The sequence below is a fragment of the Thamnophis sirtalis genome, unplaced genomic scaffold, assembly GCF_051295495.1.
Source record: "Thamnophis sirtalis isolate CommonGarterSnake01/CBP01778 unplaced genomic scaffold, rThaSir2_p1.2 scaffold_7, whole genome shotgun sequence".
NCBI lineage: Eukaryota > Metazoa > Chordata > Lepidosauria > Squamata > Natricidae > Thamnophis > Thamnophis sirtalis.
Window position 1 is genome coordinate 46,389,993 of NW_028261387.1, and position 13,691 is coordinate 46,403,683.

The 13,691-nt window shown below is 37.7% G+C and overlaps 1 protein-coding gene across 1 annotated transcript in view; it reads right to left on the reverse strand.

The window, feature by feature from the left end:
- Window positions 1–1,712: 1,712 nt before the first annotated feature.
- FGD2 (FYVE, RhoGEF and PH domain containing 2) overlaps window positions 1,713–13,691 on the reverse strand; it is a 31,806-nt gene continuing 19,827 nt past the window's right edge. Inside the window, exons 11-17 of the mRNA XM_087719913.1 lie at window positions 12,068–12,147; window positions 11,947–11,977; window positions 11,015–11,107; window positions 10,565–10,699; window positions 10,157–10,303; window positions 4,290–4,433; window positions 1,713–2,769 (exon numbers count right to left, since the gene is read on the reverse strand). Of these exons, the coding sequence (XP_087576039.1) occupies window positions 2,554–2,769; window positions 4,290–4,433; window positions 10,157–10,303; window positions 10,565–10,699; window positions 11,015–11,107; window positions 11,947–11,977; window positions 12,068–12,147 (846 nt within the window). The 3' untranslated portion in view covers window positions 1,713–2,553. The remainder of the gene's footprint in view (window positions 2,770–4,289; window positions 4,434–10,156; window positions 10,304–10,564; window positions 10,700–11,014; window positions 11,108–11,946; window positions 11,978–12,067; window positions 12,148–13,691) is intronic.

Sequence of the window (13,691 nt, forward strand, 5' to 3'; positions counted from 1 at the left end):
TATTTATTTATTTATAGCATTGAGAGACAAAAAAATCACTTCAGAGCATTTATATGATAGCAACATCCCTTTCTATTTAAAGTACTTCTGGAAAAAGGCAGGTAGCCCTATATGATACCCGACATACAGCCCGCATGATATGATGTGGACCATTACCATTCTAAAAGTTCATAAAGGAATTTCAGCATTTATTATTAAATTATTTGGACATGCATAGTATCCATTTTGCAAGGTTTACTCTTGTTTATGCTGTAACATTTTACGGAAAGTGTTAGAATACCCATCCCAGAATTCCCAATCACTATGTCTTACCTTGGAATTTTAAGAGTAGTGTTCCAAACCTATCTGATGGAGATGGTAAAAATTTTGGAATTCTGAAAGCACCTCATGCATAGATAAGGGAAAGTAAAAAGATACAAACCTTGACAGAACAGAACATTCCCTTCTATTTCCTTTAACTTCTTCCAGGTTGCTCCCTGCCAGTGCCAACTATCTTATCTTTTTCTCTGGATAATAAATAAAGCATGGAGCAACACCTTGCCATCCTGTTATCTTCTGAAAAAGCTTATAGGTCACAAAATTACTCTTGTATTTTTTTAAAAAAAATGTTGGAAGTTTGTGCTTTCATTTGGAGTTTCCAGTATTCCTTTTCTTTTTTAAAAAACATCAAGATTTTCTAAAAACACAACCGCTTTTTGAAAAGGGGAAAGGAAGACATCCTCAAGTAGCCATGGACACCATTTTAGAATGTGAAAAGGAGAAGTGAATCGAAGGGATCAGGAAATAGCATTTGGGCAAAGAGCTAACCTCTGGGGAATGGTGGAAGGTAGATGGAATTAGCAAAGGGAAACAGTTTCAACAATTGTTACTTTTATCTGTATTTATCTCTAAAATTCAGCTTGCGGTAATTTAATACCGTGTTCCCCAAAAATAAGGGTCTTATTTTCTTTTTACCCCCCAAATAAGCACTTGGCCTTATTTTTTGGGGGGGTGTCTTATTATTTTTAAGGGGCAGGACAGTGGTGGGTTCCAGATCCCGTCACAACCGGTACGCTGCGACGGGGCCGGACGTCCACCACGTGCATGCGCACTGCGAGTGCTTGTGTACCCCACTGCCCACAATGCTCCAGCTGCTTGGTGGAGTGTCGCCCAGGGGCCGTATGCTCCGTGCGTGTGCACAAATGGCCCAGTTGGGTCAAATACAGGTAAGGAGGAAGGGCAGGAGGGAGGGCAGATGGGTGGGCCCTCTGGAGCACCGTACCTGTATTTGACCTTCCACCTTTCCCCAGGGGTCAGCTCTTTGCCCAAATGCTATTTCCTGATCCCTTCAGGAAATTCAGATACTTACTCCAATCTTATTTCTGGTTTGAAACATTCAACATGTTCAGTTTCACCAACATAACCTCCTAAAATATCTTTGGGTCATTTCCTGGCATACATGGCCAATCTGATCGCATTCAGAGGTTGAGCCTGTCATAAGTTATATTTTGTAGTTGGAATAGGAATAAAAATCCCATTCACCTTTTTTTTAATAGATGGAAGGAAGCACTTTTGGATTCTTCAGTGTCAGAATCTCTGATCAGAAAATAATTTCCCTGACATAGTTGTAGATCAAAAAAGGTCTATGCACAAACAGGAAGCATTATTTGTACCAAAACGTAATATGTATATGAACCAGACAGCCTATCAATAAAAAGTTTGCAAATTTAAATGACAAATCAACCATTTATTAGAACTTGAACAGTTTGCTAGATATACAGTAGCTTCACTGGCAGGCTCTCACCAGTAAACCAAGGAAAACTCTACTACAATAGAATAGAATTTGGCCAAGTGTGATTGGACTCACAAGGAATTTGTCTTGTATATGCTCTTAGTGTACATAAGGAGAATAAAATACATTCATCAATAATAAAAAGATGTAACACTTAGTGACAGTCAAGGTTACTAATAAGCTATCAAATAGTATTAGGAAACAAATAAAAACAATATACCATAAAGATATAAGCAACATGGTTATAGTCATAAGTGGGAAGAGACAGGTTCTAGGAAGGACGAGAAGAATAATAGAAATTCAGTCTTAGTAGGTAATATGACGGTGTTGTTTAGCAGAGTGATGGCATTCAGGGGAAAAACTCTCCTTGTGTCATGTTGTTCTGGTGTGCAGAGCCCTATAGTGTCGTTTTGAGGGTAGAAGTTGAAACAATATATGTCCAGGATGCGAGGGGTCTGTAGATATTTTCACAGCCCTCTTTTTAAAAGACTCGTGCAGTATACAGGTCCTCAATGGAAGGAGGTTGGTAGCAATTGTTTTTTCTGCAGTTTAATTATCCTTTGAAATCTATGTTTGTCTTTTTTGGTTGCAGAGCCAAACCAGAAAGCTATGGAGGTGCAGATGATAGACTCAATAATTCCTCTGTAGAACTAGACAAAAATGCTATGATTTGAAACCAGTGAAAAGTTATAACTGAAAGATATGATTGAATGTATAACACAGATTCGGTGCTTATTACACTGGCAATTCAGAGTATGAAACAGCCTCAGAAGGAGCTTGGATTATTCCAGATCATCACATGAATCTTCTTCTTCTTCTCCTCCCCTGGCAGACTGTTCAATGGCTTTCATCCAGCGCTGCTTCAGTTCTTCAGTTTCAGCCATCAGGGTATGGGTCTGTTTGGACTGTACCAACTGGAAGATGTGGCGGGGATTATTCTGATATGGCTCCTTGATATGGTAACCCAACAGAGGGATAGAGGCACAGGCCTTGACATCCTGGGTCAGGTGAAAGAAAGGATCCAAACACAGTTATTCTCAAATGTCCCATAGCTAATTTCATATCTCTGTTGAGATATGACCACTTTGTTATCATCACACTGACATGATTCTGTACTACTGAAAGCCCAAACTAGTTTTGTCCATAGTTGTCTGGGACGTTTGCCCCCCCCAGCCTTTTTTTTTTCCAATTTGGTTTATTTTGTTTTACCCAAAACAGCCTCAAGAGGCTGCTATTGCTTAACTACAGAAAAGTTAAACAATATTATTGCATACAGTCTAGCTGGGCAGCCATATAAATGTAATAAATAAAATAATTGCTTACTTCATTCCTCTCTATTCAATATTTTTATTCATGATCAGGAACTCCCAAAGCTAGAACTTGAAATTTTCAGATTACTCTGAAGTATGTTTGACTTAGCAGAATGATATATTAAATTCCTTGGCAGAGTGGAATTATAGAAAGTTGTCGTTTGTGCTGGGAGTTGTGCATCCTGCCTCTCATATATTCTAATTTCTACCTTGGTTTCTCATCAATTACTTCTGGTCTCATATCAAACGGCAGCACATGGCTTGGCTTGGACTCTCTACTTCTTACTGATTTTCTCCTCAGTGGAATACATTCAACCTTCCCTGCCCTGGTGACTCCCAAACATGTAAAAGTATCAGATTAGGGTGGGATAATTTCCCTCCAGAAGTGGAAAATCACTGGGAATGATGAAGTTGGGACAAAAATGCTTCTGTAATTAAATAATATTCAAGATTGTGGAGACCTAAGCGCAAGTCTACCATTAGCCATTGAAGCCCATAGAATGCTTTTAAACCAGTCACCATCTTTCAGTTTCAACCTACTCCACGGGATTCCTGTTATAAGGAAAACAGTGAAATAAATGCATCACCCTGAGCTTATTAGTCCATCTAATATATTTTCTGAGATGATGCCAATGGGAAATGGTGGGAGAAGGGAGAAGCTGAAAAATATTCACAACTACATCTTGCAGCTAGTTTGGAATGGAGAACTTTTCATGTCACTAATTTCTATGTTCAGGGATGCGGTGGCTCAGTTGTTAAGACACTGAGCTTGTCAATCAGAAAGGTCGGCAGTTTGGCAGTTTGAATCCCTAACGCCATGTAACAGAGTGAGTTCCCGTTACTTGTCCCAGCTTCTGCCAACCTAGCAGTTCGAAAGTACGTAAAAAAATGCAAGTAGAAAAATAGGGATCACCTTTGGTGGGAAGGTAACAGCGTTCCGTGCTCCTTTGGCAGTCATATGACCATGGAGACATCTTCGGATAGGGCTGGCTTTTTGGCTTTGAAATGGAGATGAGCATCACTCCCTAGAGTCAGGAACAACTAGCAAATATGTGCGAGGGGAACTTTACCTTTACCTTAATTTCTATGTTCTTATATACCCAATCTTGATGTTATGAAAGGGGGTTATCAAAGGGCAGGGTTCTAGAAGCAACTCATTTGTAAGCCTTATTAATTTCCATCATAATAAACTCTACACAAAAACATACCTGAGGTGCAGCATAAATATACAACACCAGTGGATCATCTCGTGGGATCACAAACCAGCCACGCATGCTCCCCTTTCCATTCTTATCCATAAGCTGCAGAAAACTGCACATTAGGCTCTGCCCTGATATTTCTGCAGATTCTTTCTGCCAATGAAACAAATGGTTCACAGCATTATTAATAAACTCTTCTCCAAAAGAAAACATGGAGATTTCATTCAGCTGCCATAGCTAAAATCCTCTGTGGAGGATGAATGTATCAGAAATACTTTATAAAGCATCAACACTGATAACTAAGTATCTTTCCTTAGTAAGTAGCTTGATAATATCCTGAAAACAATTTCTACAGACAAAATTGCTCCTCAAAATCTAATCACATGATGTAGGCAAAAGTTTGCTGTTAAACGTCTTCTACCTGCTATTTCTTTGCCAGGATTCATAAAATTATGACATTAGATTAGAAGGAATCTCATAGACTTTCTAGAAATGAAGTATATTTGGCAGATCTGACTAAGGAACATAACAAATTCAAAACAGGTAATGTCATGCATCCCAAATTTCTACTTCAACCAAGCTTTCCATGCATTGATAATGAAACTTCATAATGGTTTTGCAATCCAGAATTCAACTGGCTAAATGGAGCCAGCAGATCCTTACATTTCTTAATCCTGATCTAAATAAAATTACACAGATGTGTTTTTCAGTGAGTTGTCTTTCTACAAGGTTCTCTTTTTTTAAGGTTCCAATTGATTTCTAGAACAGTTCAAAGGCAAACTAACCTAAGAGTAGAGTCAGTGTTTGTCTAAAATCAATCAAGGAGTCTATCTTGGAAGGGAGGACCTAAGCTAGGCTTCCCATGCCCAAATTAGGGACATTAACCAGAAGGTCTTAATATGTATGCTAATTAATCCCTTATGCACTGCATTTAGAAACAGTTGTTTAGTTCTTGAACCACACTGGATTTCAAATTAGTCTCTAGATTAGAGATTCTAGTCTGCATAGAATAGTTTGAGCATACTCAGAATAAAACTAGGTTTGAGCTGCACTTGTAGCATATTTGCCAAAATGTGCCAAAACTAAATTCTTTTTTAATTCAGAAAAACGGTGCACATGGTTATAACTAAGGCTAGTAATTTAGCTGACATATTTTCTATATTGCACAACATTTCAATCCATGATCAAAGTCATAATGGGCAACAGAGATCACATTGTCACAATTTATAGTGATCCATATATGCCACATAAAAGATTGAGATGACTTAGAATGTAAGATGACTAAATGACAAAGAACATGAATTAATGAATGAAATCCAAGAAAATATATATTACAGGTGGCCTGCATTTAATGAACACTTGTTTGGTAACCATTCAAACTTTTAATGGTGCTGAATGAGTGGTACTTGGAACTGGTCCTTGAAGTTCTGGCCATCATAGATTCCTCACGAACACATGATTATAATCTGGGCACTTAACACCTGCCTTGCAATTGCAGTGTCCCTTAGTCATGTAATCATCAATTGCAACCTTCATTGCTGGCTTTGGACAAGCAAAGCCAATGGAGAAGGCAGCAAGTCTCAATGGCAACTTCAGAGTCATAGGATGCTGCAACATTGTAATTGAAAGCAGGTGCAAGCGGGATTCAGGCAAGCATGAATCATACTCATGTGACTAGAGGGACACTCAACAGCAAGAACATCAAAGTGTGTGATTCACTTAATAACAACAACCAGGAGTGCTGGAACTAGTATGATCATATGACGTCATGCTTTATGACTGTGTCACTAAGCAACAGAAATTGTGGTCCCAATTCCTATTGTTAACTGAGGACTACTTGTACATGAAAGAGCTAAAACGTATGTCAAGACAGTATGAATTGATGTTTAGGTGGTCGTGGGTACATAAGGAAATTTGAATTTATAGAATGGCAATAGCTGCATATTATGCTCTAGTGATAATGGGAGAGATGAATCTGCTAAAAACCTATTCAAGAATAGATTAATCTTTCAATAGAAATAATGGAAAGTGGGTGTGAAAAAGAGGATATTGAAACTACTTGGTACAGAATAAAAAGAAATATGTTACTGAGTCCCAAGGAAATCTCTAGAATATGGTAATGAAAATTATTAAAAAGGATGCTTGATGGCAGTGGAAAGTGAAAAAGGCCATGAATGAAAAAAATGCATATAATAGAATTGGTGCTGCAAGAAATGAAAATAAAAGGGATTTGAATAATGTACATGTAGAGAAACAATAGTTGCAAAGAATATAATTATAAAGCACACAACAATAGTAGCAAAGAATATAGCTATAGAACATACAACCATTAAAAGAGGCAAAGAAAATGCAGAGCAATTTTTGATGGAAATAAAAAAAATGTTCTGAAAATGATAAAAAGAGCTAAACAAGAAGTTGGGAGCAATTAACAACGATGAAAGTGTAATAAGACAGGGCTGAAAATAGTATTTTAAACATGTATATGGGATTAATAAGAGGTATGTTGAAGAGTGAAATTGAAAAGAATCTTATAAATGTTACTGTCCAAGAAAATAACTGGTGAAAAAGTTATAAATGCTGCAATCATATTGAAAAATTGTAAGGCTGTAGATAAAGATGGTGCAAATAGAAAATATTATTTAAAATATAAAAATACCGAGAGGGTTTTTTTTATGGCATGGCAGTTTAACTTGTTTAACATTTGCATCTAGTTTTGATCATGGCCCATATAATGGAAGAATGCTATTATTGTTCCCATATAAAAAGGGGAGAGTAGCAAGTACAGTGAACAATATTTGGAAACGAGTGGGCTTTATAGTATATCTGACAAGAAATGCACTGAATATAGTATTACTCTTCAGCAGGTCTTTCGAGAAATTTATGAATGTGAGAAACAAAGTTTATTCTATATTTGTAAATGTAAAGAGAACATATGACAAAGTGAATATGCTTCAATGTTTTGTGCAAATATCAAGTTGAAGTTTGGTTGACTGTAATTACAGTGGCATATAATAGAAATGAAGAATGAGAATAAATGGAATGCCTAAAAATGTTCAACATTGAACAGAGGCGAATGGAAGAATATGTGTTGTTTCTTTATTTTGCTTAATGTATTCATAGATCAACGCACGATGAATTAGAGGTGTTTTGGTGAAGACATGTTGTATATGCCAACCTTCAGATTTTTGTAAGCACACAATACCATAATTGTTGGCTGAGGACTCAAATATTTGTAGTACATATTAGAAAAATGAATGATACAACAAGGAGTATGGATTTGAAAAGCAATCTATTGAAATCTAAAGTGATTGAGTTATGCCAAGGAAAATGGAGTGAACAATTGCAATTGATCTGTAACTTGTGAAAAATAGAGCAATATATTTTTCTACCTTGGAAGGATGTTCACTGCAATGAAGAAATCTGAAGACATGCAAATGTTGATAAAAAGGTGATAGGAGTAAGAATAGGAGTAGGAGTAGAAATGATAGGTTGAATACAGCAATGAGTGAGTATGACAAAAGCATGAAAAAACACCATATGTACTCATAGATAAGTCATGAATTTTAGGTTCCAAAATGTAGGCCAAAATTGAGTTTAGTTTATCTACAGATGAGCTCATCTGCAAATACACATAGCAATGTTTTTTTTAAATATACATACATACTCACAAATAAGCCCAACTACAAATAAATCTGACTCTCATTATTTTTCACCAAAGTACATGAAAAATGTACTACCTAGAGATAAGGCAGTTTTGAAAATTTAAAATGGATCTCTTCTGGAAACAAAAACATGTATTGATACAAATATAAAAACAAAGAAGCCTTTCAGAATACATTGGAAAAAGAAGACAAAAAAACCCTGAAAGTTGGCTTGATCTTATCTGCAAATATATACAGTATATTGAGGTGGCTTGGCCATAAAAAAAGAAAGAATAATGAAACAACCCTGTGAAAGAAGAGTGAAGGGCTCAAGAAAAGATGAGAGTCTGAGAAAGTCATAGTTGGCTCTGATGACAAAGAAATGAGATGTTAGTAGCTTTAGCAATGTTTCATTTCTTTTTTCCCCCCTTGTATTTTGCTTTTAATTCCCTTGGATCTTCTACATTATTCTCCTTTCTATGCTGCATAATGTTGCTTGCCGGAAAGAAAAGAACATTGTTAGGAATATAATCTAACGGTTGGCTTGGCAATATATAAATCATACCTGTTTCTTTAAATCATACTGTAAAATGTGATTGGTTGCTGTTTTCCTCAATCAGCCATTAGAGGGAGCCAGAATAACTGTTAGCTCTCTGTTAGATGCTGGGCTGATCTGATCTGAGTGGTTTTTTTGGAAGCTGGCTGTTAGAAAGTGCTGTGAGCTATTGTAAGTTTTGCAACTGCTAGCAAACTTTTGAATACTGAACTGATTATATGATACTGGACTGTTATTTGGATTATCCCTTAACTGAAAGACATTGATGACTGACTGTCTTATCTGTGTATGACTTGGACTGTTTGATAGTCTCTGATACTTCTATTTCCACAAAAGTAAAAGCCTATTTAAACTGCAGTTTCTCTGTATGCTGGTTTGTGTGTTCTCCAACACAACTCTCACAACGTTTCTCTGTATGCACTCGCTCTCCCAACGTGGAGCTTACCTAACAAACATGATGGCTATGTGTGCATGCTTCTGTATAGGTTAATTTATATGTATGTATGTATGTATGTATGTATGTATGTATGTATGTATGTATGTATGTGTTGTGACTCAGCAGCAATCTTCTGTGAGTCTTTTCGGGATGCAAGATTAATTATGCAGTTGGGGCTCGTTAGGGACATATTCTGGGGATAAAAGGATGGATGGTGCCACGCCCTAGTTGCAGGAGTCAACGTTCCTTGGTTTGTTCAACATGGTTTGATCATCGGTCGTGGTTTATGTAAGATACACTTGGATAAGTGCTTTGTTTTTCTGTAACCCTGATTCGTAGAGACTTTGGAAGAAGTGCTTTGCTTTCGTTTTGTTCAACTTGTGTTGCCGTAAGAAAGATTTGTTTTTCATTCCGTTATCTTCAGGCAGAGACTGTAATTATGTTATTTTGGGGCTCGCAGCCAGTTTGAGCCGAGAACTGATAAAGAGAGTTCCTTTTAAGTTGTTTGCCTGTCGTCTGTTTAACGAGCGGAGAAGGGGGGACAGAACAGTATGTATGTATTTATCAATGATGGGTTGCAGGCGATACGCCCCGGTACAGACGTACTGGAGCCTGCCCGTAGCACTCGGTACTGTTCCGGTACGGTGCTCCAGAGGGCTCATCCACCCACCCGAGCTCCTTACCTGTCTTTTAAGCCTTTGGAACTTCCATGAATGTGCATGGTGCATACAGCGCCTGCATGACCCGCCGCTGAGCAGCTGGAGCGTTGCGGAGGCTTGCAGAAGCATTGCAGGCAAGTACAACACATGCACGCACCGCATGCGTCCATGTGGGTGATGCCATGGCTGTTCCAACCATACCAGTTGGAATGAAATCTGGAACCCACCACTGGCATGCATGCACCGTGTTTCCCCCAAAATAAGACAGAGTCTTATTTTCTTTTGATCCCCAAAATAAGCGCTTAGCCTTATTTTCAGGGAGGTCTTATTATTTTTGAGGTGCAGGAGGCAGCGAGCATGGTCACCTCATGACTGCTGCTCTCTTGCAATATTTTCGGGGAGGTCTTATTTTCAGGGAAACAGGGTATGTGCAATGTTGATGGGGAAGTGTTTGCTAGATAAGTACTTTCAAAATCACAAAAGTGAAACTGCTGCAATAAAAAAATTCCTACCCAGAACATCAAGTTATCAACAGACCAAGGAACAAGCCTGAAAAAAGAGAAGAAGCAAACCTTCCAACTCACCTCCAGAATGCCTTTGTGCTTCCCATGCTGCTCGACAGGCAGCAAATTCCCTGTTAGGAAACCATAGCATTCCGCACAGACACGTTTGAGTCCATTCTTGTCATATTGCAATTCAACCTTGTATTCAGAACACCGGGCACACACCACCTGCCTCCAGGAGAAAAACCACAGGTTTGGAGAAGGTTAAGTGTGGTGAGGTGTTTTTTTTTTTTTTTAATGTTCATTGTATCCAGTTCTTGGAGACTGCTTGGACAAGTCCCTGCAGTTTTCTTGGCAAGGTTTTTCAAGTCTGCAATTGCACTAGCCATAAGCACTCTTGTTCTCAGTAGTAGCCCTTCAGATCAGCAAAACCTGTCAATTACCTTGAGGTCAATTGGGGGAGGGGTAGAGAAAAATAAGCTCACTCACATAGCCACAAGCTCGGCAGTGATGCCTTCTTCGTGTGATAGCATTGAATGGCTCTCTGCAGCGCATGCACATGGTGACTAGCTTGTCTCTTATCCACTGGGGAGCCCACTTGCCCAGCTCCTGTGACTCGCCCTGCTGCAAGAAAAGAGACTCTGAAATCAAGCAACCCTTTCAGTCAGTCTTTGGACACACAGGAGGGTGTGACAGCCTCAATTTAAATGTACCACAACTAGAGTCAATGGGACATAAGGACAAAACTTTGCTAGATGTGTTTTCTGTACATCTCCCCTTCCCCTTTGTTTATCAGAGACTTGTCAGGTCTTTGTAAATGTACACAGTTACAATCTTTGGAAAATGAGCTCACGGTTTTAAAAGAGGAAATGAATATGGGTAGCTCTAAAGTGTAAATGGGATAGAGTCACAATAGGTGTGTGTAACTGGAGATTTTACACTGGAGTCTTGTGTCTCTGCTTCTTGCCCTTGGCTTGCAGCCTTGAAGGTTTCACTCCTCTTTTCTTTCTTGTCGATGGCAGACTGGAAGGTCTGGGAGGGAGGAAGAAAACATTTCGAATAGAAGGATTTCTGAAAAGAAGCTTAGTTACAATTTACAGGTTTAAATAGCAGCTCCTATGTGTTTAATCTAAGACTGACCTAATCAAAGATGAAGAATGGATGGATTTATGAATGGTTGGGGATTTTAAGAATGAAGAGGGGAGTTCTAAAACCTTCCCCAGCCTTGGCTTAAATTCCTTATAGAGCTTTCTGCTCTCACCTCTATTACCCATTGTATTTGTGAATGAAATTGACTTCCCTTTAAATGCATGGGGCTGCCCTATCATATAATGTGTTTGAGCCACTAAAGATCTCCATGTGGATTCCCAAATGTCTTAATCTAGCTGCCAAAATTAGAAATTTCCAGCACCAGTACCATCTATATTGAAGGATACTGCATTAATTGTGGGTCATTTCTTAAGGTATAGCTATGTGGTAGCATCCAACTGACCTTATCTGATCTTGAAAAGCTAAATAGGGAAGGAAACAGTTAGGACTTGGATGAGAGAACACTTAGGAAATACCAAAGTTGGGAAATTTAAAAAGGGAAGAATGGCAATAAGAAGTCCCTTCTACATTGCTGCTAAGAAAACTACAATGATATGTCTATGAAGTCTGACTTCATAGGGAGGAAACATTCTGAGAAACTTTCTCCATCCCATTGATGCTTTGGATTCAGATTTCTCTTATGAGACTATTGATTAGGCTGTAGCTTTTCTTCCTGTCTCTCAAGGTTATTCCATAACCTATTATACTTATTGAGAGTATTTTGGTTTCCTCATTGGCCAGGATGCTTCCTAAGCTTAAAACAAAATTGCAGCAATGGCTACCTTAAGCCAGGCATCCATCTCCTCCTGGGACCTACAGAGAAAGAGATGTCATTTATTGGAGAGGCAGAGTTCACTTTCTTTTGGTAGAACGAAAAAAAGGATACATTTCTTGCTGAATTACCTAGCTTGCAGTTCTAGAGTTCGCTGCTTCCCTGACACAAGGAAAGCATGAGGAAACTGTACATCATTTAGTTCTCGAACCTAAAAGAAAAAAATTAGAGCACTGAAATGAGAGTAAATACGAATTTACTTCATACTTCATTCAGTTGTATACCATTTAAACTACAAAAGTATGCTTACTTCAGACAGATATATAATTTCCCTTGGGTATTTTTTTCCGTTTGGAAAATTATTATTTTCTGGTGTGAAGTTAATTGGAATGGGCACAGAATTGTCTCAACTTTCAGATAATCCGAAAGTTTTTAATCTATTTCCTTGACTTCTCCTTTGAAGCATGTTCAAGGTTTTTTTAATAAAGTTTTTTATTTTTTCATTTTTATAACAAATAATCACATGTATACATAACCAACATTATATTATTGTTAAATGTTTACATCAATTTGTCTTACCATCAACCCCAAAAATGATTATTGGCTCTTCTGCTCTCCATACACCATATTTATACCCTATCCATCTCTTTCTTCTCCCTCTCTCCTCCTCCTCCCTACCTCCTTTCTTCCCTCTGTCGTCCTTCTCTTCTTCACTTCCCCTTTCTCTCTCCTTCTCCTCTCTCCCCTTTCCACTCCTTCTTTCTCTTCTTCTCTTCCCTCCCCCCCACCCTCTCGCCTATCTCCCTCTTCTTCCCTTACCTCTCTCCTTTACTTCGCACCCTTCATCTCATTTACTTGGTATATTTCAGACTCTGAGTGAATTCAATTTTATGTTGATATTATTTATAATTCCATTTCAATATACATATTTAATTTTAACATATATCTTCCTTCTTCTTTTTTTAAAGAAAAAAAGTATACATATATAGTAATTATATTTTTAAAAACTTCCCCCCAGCTTATTTTTGGCCGAGATGTAGACCTGATTACGATTCCCAGCTATTCTTATCATTATATTTATATAGTTATGCATCCTTACACACCCCAAATTTGTAATTCTGTCTTTATAATCTCAATAATTTTCCATTATAAGTATATATCATGTTCCCCCTCCATTTTTCCATATCTTGGCTTAGCATATCCTTAATTGTCTTTAAATAACAGTCCTTACTGTTCAATGTTCATTACAATTCCATTAATCTACCATGTAGAATAACAAGCAGTACACACCTCACTTTGTTCATCATCTTAAGAGTTCTATATGTGTCCATATTTCATATATTTTAACCTATACTTAACTGTCCTTCCATTGTCATATTCAATCAATTAGCAACTCAGTTTAATTATCATGTATAAAAGTGAATCACATACCTCTACTTTGCATTATCCACATAACAGTTTCATATTTGTCCATATTCCATACATTTTAACCTTTATTTAATTATCTTTCCATTATCATATTCAATCAGTTAGCAACTCAGTTTAATTATCATATATAGGAGTAAACCACATATCTCAACTTTAGATTTCCCATATAACAATTTCTAACTGTCTGATTTTTTTTCCTAGTAAGTCTTTTATCCCACTTCCCTATTCCTGTCTTCTCCCTTTACTTTGTTTTGACATGTCCACCCTCTTCAATTTTCCCCAAGCCACTGTCAACCCAATGAAATATTTTTATTTCCTTTTGTTGGG